The sequence below is a fragment of the Caretta caretta genome, chromosome 1, assembly GCF_965140235.1.
Source record: "Caretta caretta isolate rCarCar2 chromosome 1, rCarCar1.hap1, whole genome shotgun sequence".
In the NCBI taxonomy this organism is placed as follows: domain Eukaryota; kingdom Metazoa; phylum Chordata; order Testudines; family Cheloniidae; genus Caretta; species Caretta caretta.
Window position 1 is genome coordinate 117,812,664 of NC_134206.1, and position 26,845 is coordinate 117,839,508.

The 26,845-nt window shown below is 45.8% G+C and overlaps 1 protein-coding gene across 2 annotated transcripts in view; it reads right to left on the reverse strand.

The window, feature by feature from the left end:
- LOC125639813 (interleukin-1 receptor-like 2) overlaps window positions 1-26,845 on the reverse strand; it is a 53,429-nt gene that overhangs the window by 26,070 nt on the left and 514 nt on the right. The window contains exons 2-4 of one of the 2 annotated variants that reach the window (XM_075130402.1): window positions 12,999-13,451; window positions 12,227-12,296; window positions 10,634-10,802 (exon numbers count right to left, since the gene is read on the reverse strand). In XM_075130402.1, coding sequence (XP_074986503.1) covers window positions 10,634-10,802; window positions 12,227-12,287 — 230 coding nt within the window. In that variant the 5' untranslated portion in view covers window positions 12,288-12,296; window positions 12,999-13,451. Of the gene's footprint in view, window positions 1-10,633; window positions 10,890-12,226; window positions 12,297-12,998; window positions 13,452-26,845 lie in introns of both variants that reach the window. The other variant, XM_075130400.1, reaches the window with a different exon arrangement.

A 26,845-nucleotide genomic window follows, 5' to 3' on the forward strand; every position in this document is an offset into this window, starting at 1 on the left:
TGGGTACATATCGTCAGGCCCCCGTTCCCTCCCTCCCTCCGTGAAAGCAAGGGCAGACAATCATTTCGCGCCTTTTTTCCTGAGTTACCTGTACAGACGCCATACCACGGCAAGCAAGGAGCCCGCTCAGGTAACCGTCACCCTATGTCTCTTGGGTGCTGGCAGACGCGGTACGGCTTTGCTACACAGTAGCAGCAACCCATTGCCTTCTGGCAGCAGACGGTGCAGTATGACTGGTAGCCGTCCTCATCGTGTCCGAGCTGCTCCTGGCCACGTCGGCTGGGAGCGCCTGGGCAGACATTGGTGCAGGGACTAAATTTGGAGTGACTTGACCAGGTCATTCTCTTTAGTCCTGCAGTCAGTTCTATTGAACAGTCTTATGGTGAGCAGGCAGGCGATACGGATTGCTAGCAGTCGTACTGTACCATCTTCTGCCGAGCAGCCATGAGATGTGGATGGCATGCAGTCCTTCTGCACCGTCTGCTGCCAGCCAAAGATGTAAAAGATAGATGGAGTGGATCAAAACAAGAAATAGACCAGATTTGTTTTGTACTCATTTGCCTCCTCCCCTGCCTAGGGGACCCATTCCTCTAGGTCACACTGCAGTCACTCACAGAGAAGGTGCAGCGAGGTAAATCTAGCCATGTATCAATCAGAGGCCAGGCTAACCTCCTTGTTCCAATAAGAACAATAACTTAGGTGCACCATTTCTTATTGGAACCCTCCGTGAAGTCCTGCCTGAAATACTCCTTGATGTAAAGACACCCCCTTTGTTGGTTTTAGCTCCCTGAAGCCAACCCTGTAAGCCGTGTCATCAGTCGCCCCTCCCTCCGTCAGAGCAATGGCAGACAATCATTCCGCGCCTTTTTTCTGTGCAGACACCATACCAAGGCAAGAATGGAGGCCGCTCAGCTCACTTTGGCAATTAGGAGCACATTAAACACCACACGCATTATCCAGCAGTATATGCAGCACCAGAACCTGGCAAAGTGATACCGGGCGAGGAGGCAACGTCAGCTTGATCACGTGAGTGATCAGGACATGGACAGAGATTTCTCTGAAAGCATGGGCCCTGCCAATGCATGCATCATGGTGCTAATGCGGCAGGTTCATGCTGTGGAACGCCGATTCTGGGCTCGGGAAACAAGCACAGACTGGTGGGACCGCATAGTGTTGCACGTCTGGGACGATTCCCAGTGGCTGCGAAACTTTCGCATGCGTAAGGGCACTTTCATGGAACTTTGTGACTTGCTTTCCCCTGCCCTGAGGCGCATGAATACCAAGATTAGAGCAGCCCTCACAGTTGAGAAGCGAGTGGCGATAGCCCTGTGGAAGCTTGCAATGCCAGACAGCTACCGGTCAGTTGGGAATCAATTTGGAGTGGGCAAATCTACTGTTGGGGCTGCTGTGATGCAAGTAGCCCACGCAATCAAAGATCTGCTGATATCAAGGGTAGTGACCCTGGGAAATGTGCAGGTCATAGTGGATGGCTTTGCTGCAATGGGATTCCCAAACTATGGTGGGGCCATAGACGGAACCCATATCCCTATCTTGGCACCGGAGCACCAAGCCGCCGAGTACCTAAACCGCAAGGGGTACTTTTCAATAGTGCTGCAAGCACTGGTGGATCACAAGGGACGTTTCACCAACATCAACGTGGGATGGCCGGGAAAGGTACATGACGCTCGCATCTTCAGGAACTCTGGTCTGTTTCAAAAGCTGCAGGAAGGGACTTTATTCCCAGACCAGAAAATAACCCTTGGGGATGTTGAAATGCCTATATGTATCCTTGAGGACCCAGCCTACCCCTTAATGCCATGGCTCATGAAGCCGTACACAGGCAGCCTGGACAGTAGTGAGGAGCTGTTCAACTACAGGCTGAGCAAGTGCAGAATGGTGGTAGAATGTGCATTTGGACGTTTAAAGGCGCGCTGGCGCAGTTTACTGACTCGCTTAGACCTCAGCGAAACCAATATTCCCACTGTTATTACTGCTTGCTGTGTGCTCCACAATATCTGTGAGAGTAAGGGGGAGACGTTTATGGCGGGGTGGGAGGTTGAGGCAAATCGCCTGGCTGCTGGTTACGGACAGCCAGACACCAGGGCGGTTAGAAGAGCACAGGAGGGCGCGGTACGCATCAGAGAAGCTTTGAAAACCAGTTTCATGACTGGTCAGGCTACGGTGTGAAAGTTCTGTTTGTTTCACCTTGATGAACCCCCCTCCCCCTCCGCCCCTTGGTTCACTCTACTTCCCTGTAACATAACCACCCGCTCCCCCTCCCTTCAATCACCGCTTTCAGAGGCAATAAAGTCATTGTTGCTTCACATTCATGCATTCTTTATTCATTCATCACACAAATAGGGGGATGACTACCAAGGTAGCCCAGGAGGGGTGGTGGAGGAGGGAAGGAAAATGCCACACAGCACTGTACAAGTTTACAACTTTAACATTTATTGAATGACAGCCTTCTTTTTTTTGGGCAATCCTCTGTGGTGGAATGGCTGGTTGGCCGGAGGCCCCCCCACAGCATTCTTGGGCGTTTGGGTGTGGAGGCTGTGGAACTTGGGGAGGAGGGCGGTTGGTTACACAGGGGCTGTAGTGGCAGTCTGTGCTCCAGCTGCCTTTGCTGCAGCTCAACCATACGCTGGAGTATATTAGTTTGATCCTCCAGCAGCCTCAGCATTGAATCCTGCCTCCTCTCATCACGCTGCCGCCACATTTGAGCTTCAGCCCTCTCTTCAGCCCACCACTTACTCTCTTCAGCCCGCCACCTCTCCTCCCGGTCATTTTGTGCTTTCCTGCACTCTGACATTATTTGCCTCCACGCATTCGTCTGTGCTCTGTCAGTGTGGGAGGACAGCATGAGCTCGGAGAACATTTCATCGCGAGTGCGTTTTTTTTTCTTTCTAAGCTTCACTAGCCTCTGGGAAGGAGAAGATCCTGTGATCATTGAAACACATGCAGCTGGTGGAGAAAAAAAAGGGACAGCGGTATTTAAAAAGACACATTTTATAAAACAGTGGCTACACTCTTTCAGGGTAAACCTTGCTGTTAACATTACATACATAGCACATATGCTTTCGTTACAAGGTCGCATTTTGCCTCCCCCCACCGTGTGGCTACCCCCTCAACCTTCCCCCCTCCCTGTGGCTAACAGCGGGGAACATTTCTGTTTAGCCAAAGGCAAACAGCCCAGCAGGAATGGGCTCCTCTGAGTGTCCCCTGAAGAAAAGCACTCTATTTCAACCAGGTGACCATGAATTATATCTCACTCTCCTGAGGATAACACAGAGAGATAAAGAACGGATGTTGTTTGAATGCCAGCAAACATACACTGCAATGCTTTGTTCTACAATGATTTCCGAGTACGTGTTACTGGCCTGGAGTGGTAAAGTGTCCTACCATGAAGGACGCAATAAGGCTGCCCTCCCCAGAAACCTTTTGCAAAGGCTTTGGGAGTACATCTAGGAGAACCGCGCTTGCCAGGGCAAAGTAATCCTTTCACATGCTTGCTTTTAAACCATGTATAGTATTTAAAAAGGTACACTCTCCAGAGGTCCCTTCTCCGCCTGCTGGGTCCAGGAGGCAGCCTTGGGTAGGTTCAGGGGGTACTGGCTCCACGTCCAGGGTGAGAAACAGTTCCTGGCTGTCGGGAAAACCGGTTTCTCCGCTTCCTTGCTGTGAGCTATCTACAACCTCCTCATCATCATCATCTTCTTCGTCCCCAAAACCTGTTTCCGTATTGCATCCATCTCCATTGAAGGAGTCAAACAACACGGCTGGGGTAGTGGTGGCTGAACCCCCTAAAATGGCATGCAGCTCATCATAGAAGCGGCATGTTTGGGGCTCTGACCCAGAGCGGCCGTTCGCCTCTCTGGTTTTCTGGTAGGCTTGCCTCAGCTCCTTCAGTTTCACGCGGCACTGCTTCGGGTCCCTGTTATGGCCTCTGTCCTTCATGCTTTGGGAGATTTTGACAAAGGTTTTGGCATTTCGAAAACTGGAACGGAGTTCTGATAGCACGGATTCCTCTCCCCAAACAGCGATCAGATCCCGTACCTCCCGTTCGGTCCATGCTGGAGCTCTTTTGCAATTCTGGGACTCCATCATGGTCACCTGTGCTGATGAGCTCTGCATGGTCACCTGCAGCTTGCCACGCTGACCAAACAGGAAATGAGATTCAAAAGTTCGCGGTTCTTTTCCTGTCTACCTGGCCAGTGCATCTGAGTTGAGAGTGCTGTCCAGAGCGGTCACAATGGAGCACTCTGGGATAGCTCCCGGAGGCCAATACCATCGAATTGTGTCCACAGTACCCCAAATTCGAGCCAGCAAGGCCGATTTAAGCGCTAATCCATTTGTCAGGGGTGGAGTAAGGAAATCGATTTTAAGAGCCCTTTAAGTCGAAATAAAGGGCTTCATCGTGTGGACAGGTGCAGGTTTACATCGATTTAATGCTGCTAAATTTGACCTAAAGTCCTAGTGTAGACCAGGGCTAGGAGTTGAGGTCGAATTTAGCAGCGTTAAATCGATTTAACCATGCACCCGTCCACACGACGAAGCCCTTTTTTTCGACTTAAAGGGCTCTTAAAATCGATTTCCTTACTCCACCCCCGACAAGGGGATTAGCGCTGAAATCGGCCTTGCTGGGTCGAATTTGGGGTACTGTGGACACAATTAGATGGTATTGGCCTCCGGGAGCTATCCCAGAGTGCTCTATTGTGACCGCTCTCTGACAGCACTCTCAACTCAGATGCACTGGCCAGGTAGACAGGATAAGGTCCACGAACTTTTGAATTTCAATTTCCTGTTTGGCCAACGTGGCAACCTGCAGGTGACCATGCAGAGCTCATCAGCAGAAGTGACCATGATGGAGTCCCAGAATCGCAAAAGAGCTCCAGCATGGACTGAACGGGAGGTACGGGATCTGATCGCTGTATGGGGAGAGGAATCTGTGCTATCAGAACTACGTTCCAGTTTTCGAAATGCCTAAACATTTGTCAAAATCTCCCAAAGCATGAAGGACAGAGGCCATAACAGGGACCCGAAGCAGTGCTGCGTGAAACTTAAGGAGCTGAGGCAAGCCTACCAGAAAACCAGAGAGGCAAACGGCTGCTCTGGATCAGAGCCCCAAACATGCCGCTTCTATGAGCGGCTGCATGCCATTTTAGGGGGTTCAGCCACCACTACCCCAGCCGTGTTGTTTGACTCCTTCAATGGAGATGGAGGCAATAGGAAGCAGGTTTTGGGATGAGGAAGATGATGATGATGAGGTTGTGGATAGCTCACAGCAAGCAAGAGGAAAAAACGGTTTTCCCGACAGCCAGGAACTGTTTCTCACCCTGGACGTGGAGCCAGTATCCCCCGAACTCACCCAAGGCTGCCTCCCGGCCCCGCCAGGCAGAAAAGGAACCTCTGGTGAGTGTACCTTTTAAAATACTACACATGGTTTAAAAGCAAGCATATTTATGATTAATTTGCTCTGGCATTTGCGGCTCTCCTGGATGTACTCCCAAAGCCTTTGCAAAAGGGTTTCTGGGGAGGGCAGCCTTATTCCATCCACCATGGTAGGACACTTTACCACTCCAGGCCAGTAACACGTATTCGGGAATCATTGTAGAACAAAGCATTGCAGTGTATGTTTGCTGGCATTCAAACAACATCCGTTCTTTATCTCTCTGTGTTATCCTCAGGAGAGTGATATCATTCATGGTCACCTGGTTGAAATAGGGTGCTTTTCTTAAGGGGACATTCAGAGGTGCCCGTTCCTGCTGGGCTATTTGCCTGTGGCTGAACAGAAATGTTCCCTGCGGTTAGCGACAGGGAGGGGGGAGGGGCTAGCCACGCGGTGGGGGGAGACAAAATGCGACCTTGTCACGAAAGCACATGTGCTATGTATGTAATGTTAACAGTAAGGTTTACCATGAAAGAGTGTACCCATTGTTCTATAAACTGTGTCTTTTTAAATACCACTGTCCCTTTTTTTTCCTCCACCAGCTGCGTGTGTTTCAAGGATCTTCTCCTTCCCAGAGGCTAGCGAAGATTAGAAGGTGAAAAAACCGCACTCGTGATGAAATGTTCTCTGAGCTCATGCTGTCCTCCCACACTGACAGAGCACAGACGAATGTGTGGAGGCAGACAACGTCAGAGTGCAGGAAAGCACAAAATGACTGGGAGGAGAGGTGGCGGGCTGAATAGAGTAAGTGGTGGGCTGAAGAGAGGGCTGAAGCTGAAAGGTGGCGGCAGCGTGATGAGAGGAGGCAGGATTCAATGCTGAGGCTGCTGGAGGATCAAACTAATATACTCCAGCGTATGGTTGAGCTGCAGGAAAGGCAGCAGGAGCACAGACCGCCGCTACAGCCCCTGTGTAACCAACCGCCCTCCTCCCCAAGTTCCATAGCCTCCTTACCCAGACACCCAAGAACGTGGTGGGGGGCCTTTGGCCACCCAGCCACTCCACCCCAGAGGATTGCCCAAGCAACAGAAGGCTGGCATTCGATAAGTTTTAAACTTTTAAAGTGCTTTGTGGCCTTGTCCTTCCCTCCTCCACCACCCCTCCTGGGCTACCTTAGGAGTTATCCCCCTATTTGTGTGATGAATTAATAAAGAATGCATGAATGTGAAGCAACAATGACTTTATTGCCTCTGAAAGCGGTGATCGAAGGGAGGAGGGGAGGGTGGTTAGCTTACAGGGAAGTAGAGTGAACAAAGGGGCGGAGGGGGAGGGGGGGTTCATCAAGGAGAAACAAACAGAACTTTCACACCGTAGCCTGGCCAGTCATGAAACTGGTTTCAAAGCTTCTCTGATGCGCACCACGCCCTCCTGTGCTCTTCTAACCGCCCTGGTGTCTGGCTGTCCGTAACCAGCAGCCAGGCGATTTGCCTCAACTTCCCACCCCGCCAAAAGCGTCTCCCCCTTACTCTCACAGATACTGTGGAGAGCACAGCAAGCAGTAATAACAGTGGGATAACAGTGGGAATATTGGCTGAGGTCTAACCGAGTCAGTAAACTGCGCCAGCGTGTTTTTAAACATCCAAATGCACATTCTACCACCATTCTGCACTTGCTCAGCCTGTAGTTGAACAGCTCCTCACTACTGTCCAGGCTGCCTGTGTACGGCTTCATGAGCCATGGCATTAAGGGGTAGGCTGGGTCCTCAAGGATACATATAGGCATTTCAACATCCCCAAGGGTTATTTTCTGGTCTGGGAATAAAGTCCCTTCCTGCAGCTTTTGAAACAGACCAGAGTTCCTGAAGATGCGAGCGTCATGCACCTTTCCCGGCCATCCCACGTTGATGTTGGTGAAACGTCCCTTGTGATCCACCAGTGCTTGCAGCACTATTGAAAAGTACCCCTTGCGGTTTAGGTACTCAGCGGCTTGGTGCTCCGGTGCCAAGATAGGGATATGGGTTTCGTCTATGGCCCCACCACAGTTCGGGAATCCCATTGCAGCAAAGCCATCCACTATGATCTGCACATTTCCCAGGGTCACTACCCTTGATATCAGCAGATCTTTCATTGCGTTGGCTACTTGCATCACAGCAGCCCCAACAGTAGATTTGCCCACTCCAAATTGATTCCCGACTGACCGGTAGCTGTCTGGCGTTGCAAGCTTCAAAGGGCTATTGCCACTCACTTCTCAAGTGTGAGGGCTGCTCTCATCTTGGTATTATTGTGCCTCATGGCAGGGAAAGCACGTCACAAAGTTCCATGAAAGTGCCCTTACGCATGCGAAAGTTTCACAGCCACTGGGAATCGTCCCAGACCTGCAACACTATGCGGTCCCACCAGTCTGTGCTTGTTTCCCAAGCCCAGAATCGGCGTTTCACCGCATGAACCTGCCCCATTAGCACCATGATGCCCACATTGCCAGGGCCTGTGCTGTGAGAGAAGTCTGCATCCGTGTCCATGTCCTCATCACTCTCATCACCGCGCTGACGTCGCCTACTTGCCCGGTTTCACTTTGCCAGGTTCTGGTGCTGCATATACCACTGGATAATGCGCGTGGTGTTTAATGTGCTCCTAATTCCCAAAGTGATCTGAGCAGGCTCCATGCTTGCCATGGTAAGGCGTCTGCACAGAAAAAAGGCGCGGAACGATTGTCTGCCATTGCCCTGACGGAAGGAGGGGCGACTGACGACACAGCTTACAGGGTTGGCTTACAGGGAATTAAAATCAACAAAAGGGGGTGGCTTTGCGAGAAACTGAATGGCCCCCTCAAGGATAGAACTCAAAACTGGGTTTAGCAGGCCGTTGATTTCATGGAGGGAGGAAGGAGAAAATGAATACAAAACAAATCTGCTCTATTTCTTGTTTTGATCCACTTCATCTATCTTTATACATCTTGCTGGCAGCAGACTGTGCAGTACGACCGCTAGCCATCGTCATCTCCTGGGTGCTCGGCAGAAGACGGTGCAGTATGACTGCTGGCCATCGTCTTCTCCTGGCTGCTGATTAAAAGACAGTGCACTAGGACTGCCGGTAGGACTCAATCGCCATGAGACAAAACTTAAAAGGGAAATGACCTGGCTGAGTCACTCCCATGTTTACCCAGGCGCCCCGACCTCATCGAGGTTGGTTAAAAAAGCATCCAGGACTACGTCAACAACGGCTACCAGTCATACTGCACTGTCTGCTGCCAAAAGGCAATAAACTGCTGCTGTGTAGCAATGCAGTACCGCGTCTGCCAGCACCCAGGAGACATACGGTGATGGTTAGCTGAGCGGCCTCCATGCTTGCCGTGGTATGGAATCTGCAAAGGTAACTCAAGAAAAAAGGCACAAAACGATTGTCTGCCCTTGCTTTCACGGAAGGAGGGAGGGAAGGGGGGCCTGACGATATGTACCCAGAACCACCCGCGACAATGTTTTAGCCCCATCAAGCCCTGGGATTTCTACCCAGAATTCAAATGGGCGGCGGAGACTGCGAAAACTGTGGGATAGCTACCCACAGTACAACGCTCTGGAAGTCGATGGTTGCCTTGGTACTGTGGACGCACTCCGCCGACTACATGCACTTAGAGCATTTGTGTGGGGACACACACAATCGACTGTACAAAAACGCTTTCTACAAAACCGACTTCTATAAATTCGACCTAATTTCGTAGTGTAGACATACCCCAAGTTACAGCAGCCTTCAAGCTGATCTAATTTAAGTCTGCACAGAAGGGGACAAAAGGATTGGTGTGGTGTAAGGGTCACCTAGCTATGCTTCCTCTTCTGCAATTCTAGCAGCAAGGAAAGAGCCCCTACACTGGCTTTACATCACCAGAAAACTGTCCTTACATTGGCGTGATCTTCCTTGACATGCTTATGCCAGCTTTATGACCAGAGGATTTTTGGGTCAAAGTCCACTAGTGGTGCAAGACCAGCTGCTGCACTATACCAGAGAACCTGGCTCACAGAGTCTTTTTTTCTTTGGGTCTGCCTAATTACTTCAGACTGTCAATGAACTGACTGTTTTAAAAGTCTGAGAGAATTTGTTTGCTAGTCGTGTTTTAATTAGCAAAAAATTCCTCCAATCCCTGAAAACTCACAGCAAACAAACACTGTTCGAACTGGGCTATGAACCTCCCATGTGCAAATACATGTCCATGAATGAACGTCATCATACCCTGTCTACTGGCCTTCAAACAGCGTCCAGGCAACTGGCTTATGCTGAAGAAAGAAATATGATTACTGAATTTTAGGGACCCAGGAGAATGCTGTAGCTGGGAAAGAATACATCAATTTAGATCAGCTCTTAGTTCTTCAAGGGCCAGAACAGGGAAGGATTTCTGGGACCATGGCTACATCTGGATTACAACTGAAAATTACGGCTGGACATGGTTTTCTGGAGGCCTGAAGAGGGTTAGGATGGGCATGAGTTTTTAACACTGGGCAGCAGGACTGGGGTGCACCTCTTGGGAAAAAAAATCACTGGGGCAGATCCTCCACTGGTGCAATTTGTCTTGGCTCTATTGAAGTAATTGGAACTATAGCAATTAATACCAGCTGAGGTTTTGCCGCCCTTGTGTCCTATCATCATGATATCTGAATAGACACAAACCTCATGATATCATGGCTAGAGCTGGCTGAAAGTGTTTCCTCTGGAAGTTTTTCAAGGAAAAGTGTTTTTCATTACAACTTTTTGCAGCGTTTGTAATTTTCTGATTTTCAACTACATGAAATAAAAGATTTTATTACCAAGAAACAAAACTGTTAACTCCATTAAATTCCAATCAAAATGAAAATGTTTCACTTCCAATAATTTTCTTTAAAAAAAGTCAAAATTCTGAAAAAAAATTCAAATTTTTAAAAATTAATCTCCTTTAGTTTGAAAGTTTCCATAGAAAATAATTAGTATTTTCTGACCAGCTCTAATCATGAAGTTGTGTCAGCGATGAATGTACTTGGGATTCTTTTCCAATAAAGTGTAACAGCCTCATCAAAATCAGCTCTGCTGTAAATCAAAATGAGTAGCTCTGTTTTTAATAATAAACCGTAAGAGTTTGTGAAGGCAAAAATACAAGCTAAGCCCAGACTTAATATCAGAAAAATAATTCAGATACTTGTTTAATTATTATTTTTTCAAGCTCACATCTACAGCGTGTAGCTTTTGTAAAAAAAACCAGACGAAAGGAAAAACAGATTCTTACCATATGACACATTCATAGGATCCTGAGTCTTCTAAAATTGCAGGCATAAACCAAAGCAAGTTCTCATGCTGATGTATTCTGGAAAGTTTCACTTGAGTTACAGGTATTTTTCTCCCACTTTTATACCAAGTCAAGCTGTAATTCATGTGCTGAAGAGCCAGTGTTTTATCTAACAAACAATCAATAGTAAGAGGTTCTCCTACCAGTACAGATACCAAACTTTGACTATGCAGCACATCATGTACCATGCATTCCTCTAAAAAACATGGAGACAAAATTTAAAAAAGACATGAGTATAGAACTATGGAGACAAATTGTCTATTTCTTTAACAGGTTTTCAATATTCATCCTTAAATACTCTTGTGGGACAGGCAACTCCAGCATCTACAAACTAAATGATATTCGATAACTATACACAAAAATTCTGTTAGTGAAATTCTAATCATAAAGAAGGCAGAGAGTTCCCCAGCAATCTGAAATCTGACTATTTTATGTGAAGGAATTAGGAGAATAACATTAGAAACTGTCAGCTTCAATGTGATAGCCAAATCCCAGTTTACGTAATTATATTTTGCCTATCTAGAATTCCACACACTGAGTTTAGATTGCATATTTTGTTTCACCTCCCTTCCCGCACCGAGTTGAAATTTCAAAAGCACTAAATAGCAACTTATCTCTGCTCTCACTGAAGTCAAGGGGAGCTTACCATTGGCTTTGATGAGAGTAGAGTTAGGCTAATAGAGAGTACTTTTGGAAAATCTCACCCTACATTGTTTTGTAGCAGTACTGTCCAGTCTTCAGTTGTTCCATCAGCCCATGCAATAAATGACTAGTTTAGCCAGCATCAACTCTCACTCTGAAATATGCTGAAAGCAAGAGGAGCATGCCAACTTCCAGGAAACAGTAATTGTTCTTTACCTGACTTTTTCCATCCCAATGTGCAAATACCTGATCACAACATACTGGTACAAAGGTCCTTCTACATTCTCCAAGTCTGCACATTGGGGGAGAGTGGAAAACAAGGAGAATTTTATGGGGCTGTCGTTTCCAACTTCTGCTACTCTGTACCCTGCTTGTATGAGCTTTCTGCTGCTTTGCTGTCAATGGCAGCATGGAATTAACAGATACATGGGGCCTTGATATTGTAAAATAATTTGTCAGCCTAACCCTGCCCAGATCTGGAACAATAAGGTGTATACATTGTAGGATTATATAGAGACACTGAAAGATGTACAAATATAAGTCTTGAGAATTCTCCACACTGAAAATATCAAATGTGTGTCAAATCTAGGATATTCAATACTTTTTACAGTGCTCATTTAAAAATGCCTAGGTTTGGAAAGCACACATAATGCACTGACAAACTTCACACCAAAGCAACTTAAGATCACAAATAAAAGCCACACCATTTTATAATGAAAATACAGCACACCCTAAATATTTAGAGTTCAGACTAGCGTCTCTACTGGTCATACTACATCTCTGTTCTAAATAGCTGTTTTCAGGTATCTGAGAAGTAAGTTACTTTAATACATGTATGTGAAAAGAGCGCATTTCAGAGGAAGTAATTAAGAAACCATCTGATCAACTTACCTGCCTTCACTGAAGAGATAAACACTAGGATTATACTGCAGGTAATCACAGCTGTAGCCATTATGTTTTACTAGAGGGAAAAAAATAGATTCAGTATTGTCTCTCTCAAAGTAGTACAACTCAGAGCAGAACAAAAATTACAAGCGTCCACACTGTAACTTGTATTTTTATAGATCTTTTTGTACACAAGGACCTCATAAGAACGGCCATACTGGGTCAGACCAATGGTCCATATAGCCCGGTATCCTGTCTTCTGACAGTGGCCAGTGCCAGATGCTTCAAAGGTAATTAATAAAACAGGGCAATTATTGAGTGATCTATCCCCGTTGTCCGGTCCCAGCGTCTAGAAGTCAGAGGCTTAGGGATACCCAGAGCGTGGTGTTGCGTCCCTGATTATCTTGGCTAATAGCCATTGATGGAGCTATCTTCCATGAACTTAACTAGTTCTTTTTTTAACCTAGTTATACTTTTGACCTTCATAACATATCCTGGCAATGAGTGTCACGCTGTCTGGAGCGGCTCACGAGGGCCTACCACAGGGCAGACTGTCAAAAACAGGGCAGACTGGTGGTGTGTTCTATAATTAGATTTCACCAACCCAGTAACCAATGTGAACTCCTGGTGTAAGAGTCTTACCATGGAGTCACAGACAGTCCCCTTAGACTCTCCAGTCTATCCTGCCACCCAGGCAAGCTGGACTCAGTGATAAATGGTCACACCAAAAATCACACAATATTCAGGTTGCTTCCATTCCCAAGAGACCAACACTTACCCCAGATCAGTTGGTACCCAGGAGCTTACATCAATGACAATGCCTGTAACCAATCCTGTAATAAACTATCTAAAGGTTTATTGAACTAGGGAAAAGAAATAAGAGTTATTTACAGGTTAAAGCAAGCAAATATATACACACAAATGAGTTATCTAAATCACTAGAGTGACATAGTTGTAGAGATCTGTCAATTCAAAGTATCTTGGGATACCTGCCTCAGTCTCTGGCCCTCTCAGCATTCAAACAGCAAAGAGAGAGATGGACAAATTTCCTGTGATTTTATTTCCTTCATTCAGTTTTCAAGTCCATAGGATAAGCTTCCTTGCACACAGCTTTTCCTAGGTGTGATAGGGCCATTAACCAATCCTTTGTATTGCGATGTTCCTTGATGGCTCATCTTTATTTTGATAGTCCTTCTGGATGGCTGCGGGGTGGGGGACATGATTCCCATACCTGGGTTCAGAACAAACATTTTCAAAGTTATAAAGCAAAACTTACGTATTTTTTGTAGCATGGAATACAGCCATTAAAAGTTAGATTCATGCAAGCAGCACCTTACAAGCATTTCAGAGAGTCTAAACACTAAATACATTCTTATATGACTAATTTTGAGAAAAACTAACACACAGGTAAACTGATCCAGTCTCCAGCTATGAGTCTGTTAGTTCTTAGCTAACGCCTGCAGTCTTGGCAAGCACTGGCACCTGGTTTGCCAGCATCACAACGAGTTCCACAGGTTTTCTGTGCATTGTGTGAAGAAATACTTCCTTTCGTTTGTTTTAAACCTGCTGCCTATTAATTTCATTGGGAGACCCTGGTTCTTGTGTTATATGAAGGGGTAAACGACACTTCACTTTCTCCACTCCATTCATGATTTTATAAATTTCTATTGTTTCCCCTCTTAGTTGACTCATTTCTAAGATAAACAGAATCCGTTTTTTTAATCTCTCCTCAAAAGGAAGCTGTTCCATACCCCTAATCATTTTTATTGTTCTTCTCTGTACCTTTTCTGAGATGCGGCGACTAGAACTAGATGCAGCATTCAAGGTGTGGCCATACCATGGATTCGTATAGTGGCATTGTATTTTCTGTCTTAATTATCCCTTTCCTAATGGTTTCTAATACTGTCAGCTTTTTTACTACTGCTGCACATTGAACATTTATTTTCAGAGAACTATTCATGTTGATTCCAAGATCACTTTCTTTAGTAGTAACAGCTCATTTAGATCCCAGCATTTTAGTTTAGTATAGTTTGGATTATGTTTTCCAACATGCATTACTTTGCACTTATCAACACTGAATTTCATTTGCCATTTTGTTGCCCAATCACCCAGTTCATGAGATCCCTTTATAACTCTTCACAGTCTGCTTTGGACTTAACTAACTTGAGTAATTTTGTATCATCTGCAAACTTTGCCACTTCACTGTTTACTTCCCTTTCCAGATCATCTATGAATATGTTGACTAGCACAGATCCCAACACAGATCCTTATGGATAACCACTTTCCATTGTGAAAACTGACCATCTATTTCTAGCCTTTCGTTTCCTAGCTTTTAATCAGTTACTGATCCACGAAAGAACCTTCCCTCTTACCCCATGACTGCTTACTTTGCTTGAGAGTCTTTGGTGTGGGACCTTGTCAAAAGCTTTCTGAAAGTCCAAGTACACTATATCAACTGGATCACACTTGTCCACATGCTTGTGACACCCTCAAAGAGTGCTAACAGATTGGTGAGGCATGATTTCCCTTTACAAAAGTCATGTTGATGCTTCCCCAATATATCGTGTTCACCTATGTGTCTGATTATTCCATTTTTTACAATAGTTTCAACCAATCTGCCTGATCCTCAAGTTAGGCCTATGGTACGTCTACACTGCAACATAAGCCCATACTAGCGCTCGGGGTCAAGCCTAACCTACCTTGCGTCTACACTGCAATTCCGCTAACCCAGGACTCAGACCCAGGGTCCCAGGACCCTGCAAGGCAACAGGGTTCGAGCTCAAGTCAAGCTGGGATCCATTGTTTGAGCCCTATGGCTTTGCAGTGTAGACACAGCCCCACTTGCCCATGTCCAGTAGTTTGCCAGAAGTAACCCACAATTCCATGGGACAACTTCCTTACTTCTCTCTATCCCAACAAGCTCCAATCCACTCTATTGAAACCAGAAACTACTCCCTCCTTGGCGTACAGCAGCAGCTCAGGTCATTAACCCATTCTCTTCTGATCACTGATCTGCAACCACACTATCGGAGAGCCTCCTAGGTTTGCAATGGAGATTGAACTGAAAGAACCTTTTCCAAAGCGCACTGCTTCATGGTCATGGGAGCACAGCCAAATTTTGGTCAATCTCTGGTGCAAGGTCAGTAAAACTGTGGACTTCAGCAAAAGCACCAGGAATGACCACGTGTACCAGCAGATAGCTAAAAAGCTGACAGCTCTGCAGATTTTCCAGACTGGTGATCAGTGCAGGGAATGTATTAAGAGGCTGAAGAACAAGTACTGGAAGACGAGGGACAAGAACTGCACCTCGGGTAACTCACCAACAACATGTCCATTTTATGACGACTGTGCCCAGCATGGAGGCAACTGTGCTTCATAATGACCTGGTCAGCTAGGATAGTGGCCAATGACCTCCATCAGCATGGGGTCTGATGGGAGCCAGAAGCAGGCTCCCAATGAGGAGCATGAAGTGACAGTTTTAATGGAACTGTGGACCAGGATTAACAAGAGCAGATTGTGGACCAGGATTAACAGCAAATTCTTGGTCCCTACTCAGCAGGGCTGTTTGATCCCCCCCCACACGGCTGAGCTTGTAACAAACCTGGTGGAGGCAGAAGCCACCTCAAAGCCCGGTAAGTGTATAAGGCAAATTTACAGGTTATTATTACAGTAATGGGAAGGATTTCTGCTGTAAGAAACAATGCAATAATGACAAGTCCCGGCTAGCAGCATGGCCACTAAGGGCAGACTGCATCACATTGCCTACGTGACTCCCTTCTTCTTCGCCCTCTCCTCCCCGCATGTGGCATTCAAAATGGCAATTTGGAATTTCAAACATTCATAAACAGCTGTAAAGGTCATTTTAACTGTTAAGTCACACATGTTTGTCAGGGTCAGTCATGTTTTCCTTTCAGTAATAAGAAATTTGCCACTCTGTAATCACTCCTCCTAGGTCTATGGAGCCACCTGTGAACACTGAACTGAGTGTGTGTGTTTGGGAAACAGTATTTTATTTCCAAATCTAGTCCATTTCAGTTAGAAGTAGTCCATACAGTCAGCGGGTCACAAAATCAGGTCTCCAAGTGTCAGTTTTTTCCCCTAGTGCCAACCTAGGGTGGAAGAAACCTATGGATTTCGACATGTTTGTTGGAGCAATAACAGAGTAAGCTACATGTGACCTAATGCAGCCTCGTGTTAATTCCCTCATGGATTCTGACCCAATCCTGGCTGCTGATAGCTGCAAACTTTTCCGGAAGCAGCAACTCCAGATAGTCAGTCATACTGCAGGGGAGGGTGTATTTTCCAGGCCCCCATGGACAGCTGACTAGTTCACTCCACTCACACAAACATCCTATTTTGTCACTATACATTAGAATACTTCAGCTGCACACACGGCAGATTTCCCGGCAGTCAGGGAATAACATTTCCCTCTGCCAATATGGGCACCACAAGAACAGTTTAGAAAAGTTCTAATATAGGGTTAGAAAACAATGTAGACACGCAACAGGGTTCCCTAACATGGGTCAGCTGACTCGAGTCCCACTAACCCTGGGCTTACACTGCAATGTAGACATACCCCTACTGGGCTGTAATTGCCAGGATCACTTTTGGAGCCCTCTCCCTTTTATTTTTTTTTTTTTAAATAACATTACATTAGCTATTCTCCAGTCATTTGGTAAGAGGCTGCTTTAAGCGATAGGTACACACCGCACTCTCGGCATCCACAGAAATGACGCAAGATTGATAGTGATTGCCTTGTTATCTCTGCTAACTCTGGAAAACGCTGTAGAATGGCAGGTGAATCCCAAAACTCTCCAGGTTAATTCACACTCACTTGTACAAAACGGTGTATGGGGCAAGCTGTGCTTTAGCTTTGCGGCCAAACACAGGGATTACCTCCAGAGGGAGCACTTGCTCTGATAACATATTCACTTGTTTCACATCCAATACCCAAACTGCTTTCATAAATGACGGTCCGGGCTATGTGAACCTTGGGCCTCATTGAGCTGGTCTGGCAACATTCTCCTCAGTGTCTTCAGTTTGTCTGCTGTTTTCTTGAACGCTCTTTGTAAAAATGCATTCTGCTCTGCATCGTCACCAGCCCCGGAGCACTCACGGAGTTGGCGCCTAAGGTGCCACTTTCGATGTGATCAGTGGGGGGAGTGGCCGCTCCCCCTCCAACCCCCCCACCTACGCTACCCCACCTCTAGGAGCCACAGGGACCTGCCCGATGCTTCCTGGGAGCTGCCCCAGGTAAGCACTGCCAGGACTCCCCACCTCCACCCCTGGCAGGTCCCTCTGGTTCTTAGGGGCGGGGTGGGCACCCACTACGGTGGCCCACAAGAGCCTCCTGCCCGGTTCCGGGGGCTGTCAGGGGGCAGGGATCCCGGGGGTAGGGTGGGGCATCAAGGAACATGAGGGGTTGGATGGGGCAGGAGTCCCGCAGGGCGGGGTAGGCTATGACCCCCTCGTGGGGTGAGGAGGGAACCGGTTGTTAAGGTTTTGGCAGCTCATCACTGAGTAAGTGTTAGGTGAAATCTCCATTTCACTGTCAATGAACTTGCAGTAGCCACTTACATGTTCAGCGTGGCAAAGAACTGCTTCAACCACCCATTCCATCATGTCGCTATTGGTTCTGGACAGAGGCAGTCGGTCAGGATTAGGCTGTTTTTTTCTTGCAAAGAAAGCCTTGAAACACAGTTTGCGAGCGGGCCAGTGCTTAAACATTTTTTTCACTGCAGCAGTGAATTTATCAATTTTAGAAAAATGAACATGCCACTGATTGCTAGCCAGACTCACAATATGATTATGTTTGTCATCCGTTGACTTGTCAAACATAATGCAAGCAGAAGCAGCTTTTTTCATACGCTCTTTCAGCTCCTCTCTGTGGACTTCAAACGCTTTGGGTAAGTAATCTTGGCAAAGCTTGTTAGCAGAAGGAAGAGCACCTGTGTTTGGAACTGGTTGCTGAATAGTTACAGTAGGCCTGGGACCTAATTCACCACCATACTAAACTAACCTTGATTAGCCTTGGGTGAAACTCAGGGATTTCACCATTAAAAGTAAGAAAAAATTGTTCTGCTGCTAATAAGGTACCCCCACCTCAGGAATGCCCCTAACAAGAGTTATAACACCCAGGGTTGTAAAGTAGAGACACCCCCAGGCACTGGAAAGTTTAGGGAGGATACCAAAAGACTCAGCAAATGGTAAATTTGATAAAATAAGCCAGTGAATTTATGCTGCCCACTGCACAAAAAGAGGTGGTCATAAATAAGTTATAATTTGTGCATGAGAGATAAAATGTAAGAAATATTTAAGCAGGGAGGAGGACACATAGGTGCCAGTGCATGATTGGTTAAATTTTGAATAATGTGGTTAAATAGGTTGTATTGAATAATTGGTGAAATAGGGGTACTGAATAATGTGACAGGAGGTAGCTAGTGTTATCTATATAATGTAAATAAAAAGCAATGCTCTTTGGCAGTGGTTTTCAAACTTTTTTTCTGGGGACCCAGTTGAAGAAAATTGTTGATGCCCGTGACCCGATGGAATTGGGGATGAGGGATTTAGGGTGTGGGAGGGGCTCAGGGCTGGGACAGAGAGTTGGGGTGAGGGCTGCGGGAGGGGGTCAGGGCTCTGGGCTGGAGACAGGGATGAGGGGTTTGGGGTGCACGAGGGGCTCTGGGGATGAGGGGATTGGGGTGCACGAGGGGCTCCAGGTTTGGGGGGCAAGTAAAGTAAGCTAATTAAAATCAAAACTGCAGTGGAAGCCTAATATTGCAGGATCTGCAATTTCCAAAATATTGTAAATGAAGTAGGGCCTTACTTATTGTTGTTTAATTTATCAATTTGTTCCAAAACCTCCTCTGTTTACACCTCAATCTGGGACAGTGCCTCAGATTTGTCACTGAAAAAGAATTGCTCAGGTGTGCGAATTTCCCTCACATCCGAGTCTACAGTGAAGACCAACACAAAGAATTCATTTAGTTTCTCTGAAACACACTGTGTTCCTTGATTACTCCTGTACTAGCACCTTGATCATCCAGTGGCCCCACTAAGCTTCTGATGTACTTTAAAAAATTGCTGTTAAGTTTGTGTGTGTTTTGCTAGTTGCTCTTTAAATTCTTTTTTGGCCTGCCCAATTATACTTTTTACACTTGACTTGCCAAGACTATGTTCCTTTCCATTTTCCTCAGTAGGATTTGACTTCCAATTTTTAAATGACACCCTTTTTGCCTCTAACCACCTGCTGTTTAGCCATGGCGGCATTTTTTGGCCCTCTTACTGTTTTGTTTTTCCATTTGGGATATACATTTAATTTGAGCCTCTATTATGGTGTCTTTAAAAAGCTTCCATGCAGCTTGCCAGCATTTCATTCTTGTGACTGTTCCTTTTAATTTAACACTTCCTCGTTTTTGAATAGTTACCCTTTTCAAAGATAAATGATAGCAAGGTGAGTTTCTTTGGTATTTTCCCCCCTACAAGGATGTTAAATTTAATTACATAATGGTCACTATTATTGAGCAGTTCTGCTACATTCACCTCTTCGACCAGATCCTGTGCGCCACTTAAGACTCAATCAAGACTTGCCTCTCTCCTTGTGGGTTCCAGCACGAGCTGCTCCAAGAAGCAGTCATTAATGGGGTCCAGAAATTTTATCTCTGCATCCCGTTCTGAGGTGACACGTACCCAGTCAATATGGGAGTAGTTGAAATGCCCCCTTATTACTGCGTTTACTGTTTTTGTAGCCTCTCTCGCCTCCCTGAGCATTTCAAAATCACCATCACCATCCTGGTCAGGTGGTTTGTAGTTTATTCCTACTGATATGCTCTTCTTATTCAAGCTTGGAATTACTATCCATAGAGATTCTATGATACAGTTTATTTACTTTAAGATTTTTACTATATTTGACTCTGCTTTCTTTTGCATATAGTGCCACTCTCCCGCCAGAGCAACCTATTCTATCATTTCTGTATATTTTGTATCCTGATATTACCATGTCTCATTGATTATCATTGTTCAATCAAGTTTCTGTGATGCCTATTATATCAATATCCTTATTTAATAGCAGGCACTCAAGTTCACCCACTTAGTATTTAGACTTTAGCATTTGTATATGAGCACCTATACATCTGTCAATATTTATTTGTCTGGCTTCATGTGATGCAATTGAAGGGGACTCTTTCATTTGACTGTTTCTTTTCAGTTCCTACTTGATCAACTTCTATCCTCTCCTTTTTACTAGGACACAGAGTATTCCCTTTAGTAAATTTCCCCCGTAAAGGATGTCTCACTCCTAAATGTGTGCTCCTCTGTACTTGTCGGCTTTCCCCCAACCCTTAGTTTAAAAACTCCTCTACAACCTTTTTAATTGTGTGTGTCAGCAGTCTGGTTCCATTTTGGTTTAGGTGGAACCCATCCTTTCTGTATAGGCTTCTCTTTTTCCAAAAGGTTTCCCAGGTCCTAATAAACCTAAGCTCCTCCTCCCTACACCATCATCTCTACCATACATTGATACCCTGCAATTCTACCTATCTAACTGGCCTGGGTGTGGAACCAGAAGCATTTCAGAGAATTCCACCATGGAGGTCCTGATCTTTAATCTCTTACCTAGCAGCCTAAATTTGGCCATTAGGACCTCTCTCCTACTTTCCCTGTGTCATTGGTATCTATGTGTATCACGACCATCTGCTCCTTCCCAGTACTGCACATAAGTTTGCCTAGATGTCTTGAGAGGTCCACAACCTTTGCAACCAGCCTGTAATTCACCATGCAGTTCTCCCAATCACCAAACCCAACTCTCTATATTTCTAATATTCTCAAAGTATGTTATAGACTATGCAGTGTATGTGTGTATTTATTCCCTATAGATACACAAAGGGCTCACTACACCCACTCTCAGTATGTTGTCATCTGTAGACCGGAAATGGCAATAATTTTGTAGCAGTAATACATACAACTATTTTTTTTTAAGAAGCTGAAGAATACCTTCTATTGAAACTACAGAAAACTTTAGAGTGTGCATAAGACAAGTTGAAATTTGAGAACAACACTGGCTTGCAATCTTAGTCCTAGAGCTGGTTAAATAATGAAAATAATTTCTATTTCCCACCAAAATTTCAACCTTTTTGGAAATTTTCAGACCAGTTCTGACTATTCCTATGAATAGTATGAGGGGAATATTTCAAAAATTTCTTGCTCAAAAAAAAATCTCTGAAATACAGTGCCCTAAGACACGATGTGGGGGTGTTGCATTACTGAATAAAAGACTCACCAACATGTGTCTTAACATAGTCATCTTCCAGTCAAGTACTGACCAACCCCGACTCCGGCTAAGTTTATAAATTATAACAAGAATCACAAACCTAGCAGAAATGGACACAAGAATATTGATCACAAAAGGACAAATTAAACAGACATGCACAATGGCTGAAGCCCTCACGATGGAGACACAATTTCTTTTCAAAAATTATTTTGGTTTGCAATTAGCAATTCTTGAATTATTTCACATATTAAATTTCACACTAAAATGTAAAGGCAATGTTGATGTAAAGAAAATAAAAATGTATTTCTTTCAAGGAATTGTTCACTGCCTTTTGTCTGTTTTCTAGTTTTTTATATTGGAAATGCATGAGTGAAGAACAGTTAATATATGTTCAAATGTAAGCACATTGCACCAGCATTTCAAAAAAAAAAAATTCCATGCAAGTGTAAAATTTTTATTTGAGTGAGAAACCAGGGATACCAGAATGAGAAATCAGCAGAATTAGCATTCAAAATGTATAAATCCTAATACTGCATTTATCAATCTTAGTTCTAAGCAGAGAAAATGAAGGGTTAATTTATATATAGCCACATGCGGCTCTTCAGAAGTTAATATGCGGCTCCTTGCATAGGCACCAACTCTGGGGCTGGAGCTACAGGTGCCAACTTTCCAGTGTGCCGGGGGGTGCTCGCTGCTCAACCCCTGGCTCTGCCCCCAATCCACCCCTTCCCATCTCCTCCCGAGTTTTCCATGCCCTCGCTTCTCCCCCCCACCCCCAAGCTGCTTGCATGCCACAAAACAGCTGATGGGGAGGTGTGGGAAGGAGAGGGAGGTGCTGATCAGCAGGGCTGCCAGTGGGTGGGAAGCACTGGGAGTGCAGGGGAGGGGGACGGGACTGGTACAGGGCTGCTGACGTATTACTGTGCTCTTTGGCAATGTACATTGGTAAATTCTGGCTCCTTCTCAGGTTCAGGTTGACCACCCCGATATAGCTCTTTTATTACAAAACAATTTCTGTTGGCCAGGGCCCAAGTAGCACAAACTTATCATTGCTCTGCATCGTATTGCTCAATCGCTTCTGGATTAGCCTTTATTTACCGCTCTTACATGTAAAGAGCATGACAGATTTTTCAAATGAACCCTTAAACACCAGAATGCCTGTTCCCTACCATTCCCCATTGTGGTCCCAGTACACCAGCATCAGTTTTCTGAACTCTCTCCCCATCAAGTGTTACTTTCATCATCACACCAGCGTTCAATGCAAATGATGTGCAACAATGAAGCCATTCTCATGAATTCCTGCAGCTAGTTTACCCCAGCCCTCAAAATATACCACATAAACCTCTCCAAGCCGGCCCACTCAACTTCTGCGCTGCATGGAGGAAAGAAAGTTTCCCACCGTAGGGACTTCGGGTTTACTACTCTTACTACCATTAAGAACACGATTCAAGCTAAATTAGAGAATCTAGATCCCTACTTTTATTCCCCTTTGCCCCAGAATCTCCCTTGCTGGCCAGATCCCCCAGAAATACTCCTTCCAGTGTGCTTCTTTCCTAGTCCTTTCTCCATCTTCCTCCTGTAACTCTCAAATGCAGGTTCCTCCATTCCTGGTCCCCCTCCAAACCCCTAAATCTAGGCTGCTCTTTATTCAGCTTTTAAAAACAGAACAAAAATTCCTTAGATTTCATAACAAACACATACAGATTTAGCCACACAGGGATATCTTTAGAAGTTTGAGTGAATGAAGAAAGAGCTCTTCTCTGGAATGGACATTTCAACCTGAATTCTGTTTTTTCATAGTAGTTCATGCTATAGAATTTATGTGTAAGAACTTTTGTCAGTTTGGCAAAGCCCTCACAGCTCACCTGATTTGTGAAATAAATTCATGTTGGAAATACTAGTTGCTCCTATATATTAAATTAATAACTGTATATTCCCATCCACCTATGAATATTAAATAGAGAACAAGCTGAACAATTATTTTGCATATTAATAACATTCTTTAAAAGAAGCTCATAAGTGGTCTGTGAGCAGAGATGTAAATTTAAAACTACCTAAAATTAGTCCTGTTTTAAGGAACAGGAAGGAAACTGTTGCATGTTAACTCATTAAGATGAAAAATGTATTTTGTACCCAAAAAAGTAATGGTTAGGCCTCTATATAACTTCCCACCTTGACAACCTAAAACTAAGGCATACGCTTAACAAATAAAGTGGATCAAATAGGGATCAAAGTGAAGTGGATCAAAAATCACCTCTCCTGTAACTCTCTCACCTCTAACCAAGAGAGTATTGGGTTATAGCTATGGGAAGTTCCATCCAAACAGACCCTTCCCAAATGGTACTTAATGTGCGTGCAGTCAGAAGGTGGGAGAGTCCACACTGTAAGGCTGTTGGAAAGATGAAAGATTTTCTCACTGTTTTGAAGCAGATAATATCCATTATTTAATATCTTGGAATAGGAGTAGTTTTAACAGACTTTGCAGAGTGTATACAATGCACTTAATGACTTGCAATTTTACTTTCTGTAATTTGTCTTTGTGGTTTTAAAATATAATTTTACACACACACACACACACACACACACTTTATAATAAAATAAAATATTTAACACTTTGACAGATTGGTCTATTTAAGAAAGGATTGCAATTTTATCATCATCTGGGACCTTTGGGGAAAAAAATTTTAGGGAACTGCATGAAAAAAATTAATTTTCCATCTCTCCTTCATGTCTGTATTAAAGATAGAATAGAGCAGTGCTCAAAAAGGGAGAGTGGGATTCCTGTTTGTTCTCCTCTCCAAGAGCAGAGAGACATTTCCACTTTTACACCCTTACCTGCACTGAAAATTCCTTCTTTTGTGAGTGTATGACTATAATAGGTTGCCAAAAACATATGAGGTGTGGGGTCTACACAAACTCTGTCAAAAGTGCACTCTCTTACCTAAGTCTGATCCTGTGTTTATTCAGTTTTGTTTATTGACTGCAATCACATACATTAGTTTTTAATGCTTTTTATACCAGCAGAGCCATGCTGGATTCTGCCTCTATCTGTAAGCGGTGGAATAGTCCCGCTATCGTGGGGAACTTTCCTGGCTTCTGCACTACCCCAGTGAAGTGGGCTAGCGAAAGGATCTGAGTCCTCGCTCCCACTTCCTTTACCCAATGGCCTCCCTGCCTTGAGGACTCCCCTTCCACTCTCCTGTCTGGCAGAGTCCTCGTAACTCCAACAAGGCTGGGCCCAGGATTCCTGGGGGACTCGACCCCCAACCCTGCTGTGGTCACCTAGGACAGGGGCTAGGGTGTCCCCACTCCGGGGTACTCTCTCTGCACTGGGCACTTCTCTGACCCACTGACCATTACATACAAGTTAAAGCAAATGCAAGTTATTTAATCAACAATTAATTTTAAAAAGAATAAGGAAAAATGGGAAAGGAAACACATCAACCCGTTCTGTGGCAGGGAACAACACAAACAGTGTCTCTGGAATGTCAGGGCAGTTCACAGTCTGTTCCTTGTAAGTCCCAGGCCTTCTTCTGAGGCCCTGGCTGTGCTGCAGGGATGCTGTGGGTTGGACACTTGCTCTGGTGGTGGCCAGGCGCTCTCAGGCTCTAAGTGGTAGGACCCTTCTTCCCAGTGTCGCCCCGTCGGGGTTACAATCCAAGCCTGGCCTGCAGAGTCTCTTGGCTGAGGTGTCTCCCTGTGCTGGGCCCGCTGCCCAGGGTCCCCCTCGCTCTCCCCAGCTGCTAACTGCACCCAGCTCCGGACTGCTCCAGCCCCAGGTCCACGTCCACCACTCGGTCTCTGCACTGCTGCTGCTCTGCCTCCAGCTCCCTGGGCTGCTTCTTTGGCTCCTCTGCCTCTGGTTGCTGCAGCTCTGCTCCCAGAACAGGTCTGCTCTGCAGGCTGCTTCTGTGACTCTGCTCCCTGCACTGATCTGCTTCGTGGGCTGCTTTTCTGGCCCCTCTGGCTCTGGTTGCTGCAGCTTTCTTCCCAGGGCAAGTCTGCTCTCTCTGGGCTGTGCCTCTGGCTTTGGAGCTGCAGCTCTGCTCCCCAGCTTAGCTTGGGCCCTGGCTTTCTCCTTAGCTCGCCCCTTCTCTGTCTGACCCAGACAATTCCAGCTCACATGGAGGACAGGATGTCCCTGTCCTCCTGACTCCCTGATTAGCCTGCCAGTCCTGTCATTCAGGCTGATGGGAGTATTGGCCTCTCCCCATTGTTCCTGGGGACTGTCAGTCTCAGGGTCCTGATTTCCCATCAACCCCCCTTTTAGTACTGGGAGCTAGCAACTAAAACACCCCCACTGAATGTTAGTAAGGGGGCAACAGTCCCCTTACATATCCCTCAGAAGTGCTTTTTGGCTTCCATTGTCACATGCTATGGTGTTGTAGCCCCAGGATACCAGAGAGACGAGGTGGGGGGGGGGGGGGGTGAAGGTAATATCTTTTATTGAACCAACTTCTGTTGGAGAGAAAGACAATCCCAGCCAGACCTGTAGAAGAGCTCGTGTAAGCTCAAAAGCTTGTCTCTCTCACCAACAGAAGTTGGTCCAATAAAAGATATTTCTTCACGTACCTTGTCTCTCTACTGCAGGGGCCAAACTTACTGACCCTCTGAACCACATATGACAATCTTCACAAGTTCAAGAGCTGAGGAACACCTGCCAGACGTTGGGGATTCAGCCCCATGGGAAGCGCCTGCTGGAGCTCAGGGCTTCAGTCCCCCAGGTAGCACCTGATGGGATTCGGGGCTTCACCCCCACTCCTTGCATGTGCGCCCAGCAGGGCTGAAGCCCTGTGACCCTCCTCCGCACTGGACAGAAGGCCCTACGTCATGACCAGGCAGAGGTCCTGAGCTTCCACACCATCAGTCTAGTAGGTGGAGAATGGGGGGTCACTGGGGAGCTCTACAAGCCACACTTCAATGGCTCGCATGTGGCTCACAAGGCACAGTTTGGCCACCCCTGCTCTTCCAGTCGCTTACATCTGTGCAAACCCACTACAGACAACGGGCAGCACAGACACCAGCTAACAGCGGAATCTGGCCAACAGAACCTTATTGTTGCTGATTGTGCAAGAGGGAAAGAGCCCACCTTGAGTGTGCAGGGCTAAAACACAGAGGTAGGAGGGGCAGAATCCTTTTAGTTGTAAATTAAACACCTCTGCTACAGAAATTATTGAACCTGTGCTGTTGTGAGTCACCTTGCAGAACAAAACAAGTAAGTTAGTTAGCTCACCCCTCCTTCCCCCATCACGGCAGCTTCTCCTCACCCCAACCCTTGCGTGAGCAGGGAGCCACTGCCTAGCCTTTAGTTCCTTATTTAAGGGCAGAGAGGAGGGCAGTGGCTGCAGCTCAGCCACAGC